The sequence below is a fragment of the Peromyscus maniculatus genome, chromosome 20 (genome assembly GCF_049852395.1).
Source record: "Peromyscus maniculatus bairdii isolate BWxNUB_F1_BW_parent chromosome 20, HU_Pman_BW_mat_3.1, whole genome shotgun sequence".
NCBI classification, from domain to species: Eukaryota; Metazoa; Chordata; class Mammalia; order Rodentia; family Cricetidae; genus Peromyscus; species Peromyscus maniculatus.
The window spans coordinates 44,510,133-44,517,784 of NC_134871.1; the positions used below are offsets into that span (position 1 = coordinate 44,510,133).

The 7,652-nt window shown below is 49.6% G+C and overlaps 1 protein-coding gene across 1 annotated transcript; it reads right to left on the reverse strand.

Moving 5' to 3' along the window:
- Positions 1 to 436: 436 nt before the first annotated feature.
- Positions 437 to 4,209, reverse strand: Ly6k (lymphocyte antigen 6 family member K). The gene is made up of 4 exons (XM_042265047.2): positions 4,096 to 4,209; positions 3,730 to 3,803; positions 2,579 to 2,680; positions 437 to 849 (listed from the first exon to the last, which is right to left on the reverse strand). The coding sequence occupies exons 1-4, from the start codon at positions 4,137 to 4,139 to the stop codon at positions 530 to 532; spliced, it is 540 nt and encodes a 179-aa protein (XP_042120981.1). The 5' UTR covers positions 4,140 to 4,209; the 3' UTR covers positions 437 to 529.
- Between the last annotated feature and the right edge of the window lie 3,443 nt (positions 4,210 to 7,652).

Genomic DNA, 7,652 nt, shown 5'->3' on the forward strand with positions numbered 1-7,652 from the left:
ATGACTGCAGCTCACAAACATGGAGGATATATACCTGCTGTCATCTATCTGGTCTAACCTTCTAATGCCAGAAAAATCCATGGGTGGAAATTCACAGACGGATACACACGGGTCCGATGGAGGGCTAGATGGTGCCGAGTTTCTCCTTCAGGATGGTTACCTCCGGTTAGTCCAGCTTCCCTTTGATCCTGGGGGGATCACGTTGTGTTTGTGGAGGAGAAGCGGGCTTCCTCCCCCTCAACTCAGAGCACTCAGAGGCAGTGGAACAGAAAAGGGAGGGGCAAGGCTTAACTTCAGAGGCACTGGCCAGCCAAACTGTGGCCAGGCCTGCGACTGGCTCTTCTGGAAGTTGAAGAGAGAGCCATTGGGGCTGGCAGCTATGGAGCCTGGCTTCCCACATGCCCATCCAGAGACCACAGGAATCAAGCCAAGAGGCTAACCAAGGGAAACAAATTTATTTAGAAGGGTCCGGCAGGGTACGGGAAATTCATGCCCCACAAGGCATGCTCCAGGTCCATCTGTAGCTTACTTACTGCAGGCTGAGGGCTGTGAGCCCGGTAGCAATAAGGACCATGAAGCCAGGCAGGAACAGCTCAGTGTATCTGTGTCTCCTCTCACTGGCTTTCCCAGGCTGCTCCTTGTAATATAAGAGGTGTGGCCCATACTGATTACACAAGTCCCACTTACAGCACCTTGAATATAAGAAGGGCAAGGGTTTTTGGACCACAAAGTTCTTAGGCTGGGGCGGTGCAGGATTAGAACTTCCCTCAGGGGAAGAAGGGAAATATGGAGTGACTGGACAGTTTCTGGTGCACTGTTTTGATGAAATGTAGAAACGTTCAAATAGTCCTAGTAGGAAAGAAAGAAAAAGATATTATGAGTTTGAAGTCCTGATACCAGAGCCTCTCTAAATTATGTGTACCCCTTGAGACCTTGTCAGAGACCTTTACTCAATGAGAGCATCCATCAGAGGGCAGAAACCACTATACAAGAGGAAAAAAGGCCAGGCTGCTTCAAGGTGGACTGTGTGGTCCTCCACATGCTATGCGGTTTTGTGCCTTTATTTGGAAACACAGGATCCTTGATCCTCAACTTTTAAAACACAAAATTGACTCAAGTGACTGAAACAGACAGAAGCATATTGGAAGGACCTCTGACCATCCTGGCTTAGACTCAGCTGAGAGGCTTGTCTTCCAACCGCATCTTTCATTGCACAAGATAATTTTTTTCCCCCAGAAGTCAAGTCAAAGAGAGAGAAGAGGGAGTCTATGAGCAAGGGGCATCAAGATCATGAGAGGGAAATCGACAGAGATAACCAAGCCCAGCTAGTGGGAACTCATGAAATTTAGACCAGCAGCTGTGGAGCCTCTACAGGATTAGGCCCTCCGCATAATTGAGACAGTTGTGTAGCTTGATCTTCTTAAGGGGCCCTCCGGCAGCAGCATCAGGATCCATCCCTGGTGCATGAGCTGGCTGTTTGGAGCTCACTACCTATGGTGGGACACCCCACATAGCCTTGAGGCAGGGGGAGAGGCTTGGACCTGCCTCTACTGAATGTACCAGGCTCTGCTGACTTCCCATGGGAGGCCTTATCTTGTTGTAGGAGGGAATTGGGGATGGATTGTTGAGGTGGGGGTTGGGGGAGAAGGTTGAAGGAGCAGGAGGAGGGAAGATCTGTGACTGGTATGTAAAATTAATAAAAAAATTCCTTAATAAAAATAGTGTTTTTTATTTATTTATATTTATATATTTATTTTATATTAAGGAATAAAGCTCTTATTAGCTGAGCCAAGTCCTGTCTAGTGCTTTACCATCCTACCAACTTCCCAGAACACAGAGAGACCAGGAATATGTGTGTGGTAGTGGTGGTGAGAACTGAATTTGAATGCTCAAGTGCCGGAAAAAAAAAAAAAAAACAAAACACCTCACTGCAGGTAGAATGTTATGGCTTCCCTGGATCCGCATTGGGAAGCCCTTCTTGTATGCAGAATTTCTGCAGTGGATCAGTCTGCAAATACCCAAGCCATGGCCACTTCTCCGAGAATATCTATTAAGCTGTAACTGTCCTTCATAAAAAACTACATAGGTGCTAGTCTCAATAAGGCATCTGACATCATTCGAGAATCATTTTTTTAAAATAAAAATAGATAAAGATAAATCTCTATTATTCCCCCAGCATCCTAATACTGCTGACTGATAGCTGTTGTTGCATACTTTTCTGCCTGGCTTGTGCTTCCCAGCACTGAGGCCTGCACCTGCTTCTCAGGGCATTTCCCTTTCAGTGTGTTTGTTGGTTTGGTTTGGTTTTTTTGTTTGTTTGTTATTGTTGTTATTTATTTAAGGTCACTTTTGATTGACAGTTCCTTTTTTTTTTTCTGAGACAGGGTTTCTCTCTGTGTAGTTTTGGAGCCTGTCCTGGATCTTGCTCTGTAGACCAGGCTGGCCTCGAACCCACAGGGATCTGCCTGGCTCTGCCTCCCGAGTGCTGGGATCACCGGCCAACAGCTCCTATTCCTGACAGCATGTATTGTCCTGTCCACAGGATCGTAGGAAGGACCCAGAACAAAGTAACACTTACGAATGGCAACCACCACACAGTACTTTTTCGATTCAGGACACGTCTGTGGATTCGTGCAGTTAAGGCTGTTCTCTTGCTCACAGACGTGACAGTTGATAGAGGCTGAAGAAAGGGATTGGGAAAGAGAGAAAATGGGACCATTGTTCCTCCCGCAGCACCAAAGCTGTCATCCTATTCCAAGTGGCTGCCAAGTCCAGTGAGCCCCCAACTCTCCCCATGCCCACAGTCTGTGCATGCCACCTCAATTCTCAGCCTCTGTCTGGAGGCTCCCTCACCCGTCCACTGGGTATTTCATTTGGTCCCTCCCATCTGGGCGCACTGCATGAACCCACATCCTCAAAGAGACACTCTAGTGTCCAGAGATGCCAAAGGACATCCATGTCCACACCGCCCTCTCGCGTTACTTCCAGCCCCAGAGTTCCACAGCTACCCTTTGTCCTGGCCCACCCTCCTTTGTCCCATCTAGGATGGGACCTACAAACTCGCCTGGGCCAGGATTAGGGCAGCTCCCGTTTGGGGAAGACAAGAGAGGCACCTTCTCCCACTAATTCCCTATCCCCAGACAGTGCTGAAGCTCTGAGGTCAGGGTGGCCTTGGTTTTCTAGGGCTTTTTTTTTTTTTTTTTGGTTGGTTTTTTCGAGACAGGGTTTCTCTGTGTAGCTTTGCGCCTTTCCTGGAGCTCACTTGGTAGCCCAGGCTGGCCTCGAACTCACAGAGATCCGCCTGGCTCTGCCTCCCGAGTGCTGGGATTAAAGGTGTGCGCCACCACCGCCCGGCTTTATATATATATATATATATATATATATATATATATATATATATATATATATATATATATATATATATATATGAAGGAAGGGTGATGGGAGATGCAGACCAGGAGCCCCGGGGAATGAGTAACCCATGCTTGCCCCTAGGGGAAGCGCAAAATCAGAAGCACTGTCCCTACTCCCAAGCCTCCCCCTCCCCCCTCCCGCCCCCGCCCCCGCCCGCGCCCCCCTCACCCCCCCCCTCCACTGCCCCACCATACGGTAGCCTTCATGACCTCGGGGTTCACCTTCCCGGACTTCAGTTTACCCTACCACAATGGACTCTCTCTCTGGAGTCACTAACTTCCATCATCTTCGAGGGCGCGGGGTGGCGGCACTTACTTTGGTTGGTCAGCGGTAAGCCTATGGCGGTGAGCAGGACCAGGAGGACCACCATCTCCAGAGGGCGCCTGGTCCTGCCAAGGAGAGGAATGAGTGGCTAGCTCTGCTCACTGGTGTCCCCCCGTCGTCGGTCGGTCCCAGTCCGCGTGCTACAGAACCACTCCCACCTCCCCACCGCCCCACCGCACCCCGGGGCCACCCTTACTCCATGTTCTGCGGGGGCGTGGGGGGGCCCCCCAAGGACGCACACCTCAGGGAACCTTCCTCACACTTTTGGCCCCACAGAGTCAAGTCTGTGCTCTGGACCCCTTGGCGGACCTGAGAGAGGAGCGGCTCATGTGCCCACACCCCCACAACCGCACTCACTTCCTCAGCTGTCCGTGCTTCCGCGTGTCCATGAGTCCCGGCATCTGACTGGCCCCCGGTGAGGTCTGAGATTCAGCGGGCTCTCCTCGGGGGCGGGGGGGGGGGCGCGTCCGCTCTCCCCACACTGCCCCCTACAGGGCGCCTCCGGTGCTCCTTCTGGAACATTCCAGTTCCCGCCAGTCCCACGGTCTCCGGCTCCTTGAAGGCCGTCCAGAGGGGGGCGACTCAGGGTCTGCGGGATACGCGGCAAACAGCGCCCCCTACCTGACGCCACGGCAATCAATTAGTCTTCGCTCGGTGGGGCTCTCCTCCCCTGGGAGCCGGACACCAGAGAGCCCCACCCTGACCTTCCTTATGCCTCCTGAGGCAGATGTGGTGCCCGCCGCCATCTGTGTTCCCATCAGTTCCATGAACGAATACGCATGCGTACACGACAGGGTTTAAGGAACACAGCACCTTCCACTTGGCGCAAGAAGCCCCTCCTGTGGATTTCTCATCGACCTTGTGCCGTACAGAACTCCCGCCAAACTCACTCCAGTTTCCCTTGCTTCCTTTTTTACCTTGCTTTCTCCTCACAGTCCTGGGATAATGTCCCTTTTTTTCTTTTTTCTTCACAGTTGCATGTATCCTGTAGCCGAAATTTAGCACAGCATGCCCTTTAAAATAAAAGCAGCTGTTGGGGCAGTATGTTAAATGTTCTGTGCAGTACCGAATGGTCTAGAATGTCGCTCTCAGTGCAGGAAAGTATACACAGGGCAGCATTCCCAGCAATCAGGTATGAAGCCAAAGGGAAAAGTGCATTTGCAACTTAAACCAGTATTCCCCACTTGCCGCATGTATCCATGGGTAATTTTGTCCTTTATGTTATGATAAACAAATGCCTGAGTCCATGCTCTATTTTTTTTTTTTTAAAGCAAAGAGCGTTCTTATCCACCCTTTAGATTCTCATTATCTTATCAATTCAAACAGGATCCTGGTGTAATTTTTAGTCTCCATTTTTAATGAACGGGGCTGAACACGTCTCTTTATTTCTAGTGAATATTAGCATCTATCTGTCTGTCTGTCTGTTTATTTATGGTGACTCCTCCAAGTATGTCTGTGGTTCATTTTCCTATTGATTTCTCTCTTTATGGTGAGATTACTTTGTTGTTGTTAATGATAGAAATTCACGTCTCCCCTCTTCCCATTTGCTGCCAATACTTGAGACAAGGAGATGTGTTTATTTGAAAGCATGTGTCCCCGCCTCCCGGGGCCACTCTAGTAAATGCTGAAGGATGAGGGGTACAAACAATAGAGAATTATGTCTCACAGCTGTGGAGGCTGAGAAGCCCCAAGACCAAGGTGCCAAGAGTCTCTATGTCTGCTGAGGGCTCCTTGCTTTTAGATGGCACCACCTAGGTTTGATTACATGGTAGAAGGCAGGAAGGATTGAACTCACATCCAACAGCCCTTTTTATAAGGACAGCAAGCCCATGCCTGAGAGGAGCCCTCATGGCCTAACCAGTGTCCAAGGACTCTACCTCTCAATACCACCACAAAGACAGTGTGTGTGTGTGTGTGTGTGTGTGTGTGTGTGTGTGTGTACTTTTGAGGGACGCCACACTGAAGCCACAGCCCTTGCAGGATTTGGATGCTCACCATCCTGAAGGATAAATCCTGATGAACATCCTCAGCTTGAATTTGGGATCCAGGACTGACTATCAAATTCTCTGGTATCCCCCAAATTAATGTAATCACAAACATTGCTCAAATAGTGGGAAATAATTCTCTCTTACAGATTCCTTCAGTCAATAAGGAACAGAAGGATGTAGACCTGCTGGTCAACCTGTGGGGTCACAACCCCTTTGGGTCAATTTGTAACAAGGAAAATACATCCTACATATCAGATATTTACATTACAGATCCTAACAGTTGAAAATTTAAAGTTATGAAGTAACAACGAAAATAATTTCATGGTTAGAGGCCATCACAACATGAAGAACTGTATTAAAGAGTAAAAGCATTAAGAAGGTGTAGTGGGTATTTGGTCTACCCTATGGCCTGGGATCACAGCCTCCCCGCCTGGTAGGTACCAGCGGCGCAAATCCCTCAGCAAATCACTCCTGCTCTGCAGTCTGAGCGCAGCGGCAGCGGTCTGCCCACTGGCCCCTGACCCGCTCTGAGCAGGCTCCAGGGGCCCCGCGAGACCGCTGCAGGAGTCGCTGATCCATTCCCCCTGCCCACCAGCGACCACGCTGCACGTGGGAATGCCCACGGGCGGCTCTTTCCTTTGAAATCTGTCCGCCGTAGTTGCTGAAGCTCACAACTTGTGGAGCGCGCGAGCCAGAGCGGAGGGACAGTGTGCTTCAGAACCTGCCGCGGCGCTACCTGAAGGTTGAGAACCACTGAGGCAGACCAACTAAAGATTTAGGAGTAACCAAAATTCCCTACCTGTGATCATCTGTTTCCTTGTGACTGTAACAGGGCATGTGACAAATAAACGAAAGCAGTGGTTCTCAAGCCTCCTAACACCTGGATCCTTTAAGACAGTTCTTCACATGGTGTCGCCACCCCCAACCATAAAACTGTTTTCGTTGCCACTTCATCACTGTGATTTTGCTACTGTGATGAATTGTAATGTAAAATATGTGAGATTTCTGTTGTTTTTAAGCAACCCCTGTGAAAGGATTGTTCGGCCCACAAAGGGGTTGCGACCCACAGGTTGAGAACCACTTAACTAAAGGAAGAGAGGATTTAGCTTGGATAGCAGCTGGCAGAGGTGCAGTGAAGTGGGAGGGGGGATTGGGGGAGCTGGGTGGATGAGGGTGGGAGTGTACCCCTGAGACTCACAGCTCCAAGGAACAGGAAACAGAGTCCGGAGAAAGAACAGGAACTAGGCCCAGGCTATAAACCTCAAGCTCTCTCCTCTGAAGCAACTTGCTGCCTCCATGTAAACTCTCTTCACAAAGATTCTACAACCTCCTCAAACAGCATCACTAGGCAAAAACTAATAAGCCTGTGGGGGATGTTTTATATCTAAACTATAACACCCGTCCTGCCACTTGGAATGTTAATGATACCCTGAGCACACACAAGAAAGCATTAGCTAGGTGTTTCTCTTGGGCCTCTGACCTCATCATCCACATGCAGTTGCCAGTGTGTACTCTCAGAAAACCTGCAACTAGGGAGCCTTGTCAGAAGGTCTGTTGACATGTCCAGGCTTTTTTGGTCACTTCCCTGAAAGGACAGGACAGAAATTGCAGTAGCAGCAACAGCAGTTGATTCTGCTCACAGGTCAGCTAGGTCATAGCTACTTCATTTGATTCTTGTGAGCCAATCACAGCCATGATGAAGATGCCCACCCCACTCACCTTGAGTGCTTTCAAGGACCATTGTCAGGCAGGTCACAGACACCAGGATTTGAAGCTTGCTCTTGCCTTCGTCTTGGCTTTAGGTTGTCCTCACTTCCAGGAATCAGAAAGAGCACAGCCCTGGCATGGAGATCCCAGGCTGATTCAAGACAGTTTAACTGAGGTGGCCACACCTCAAAAGATGGATCTGGGAGACAACTTGTGAGG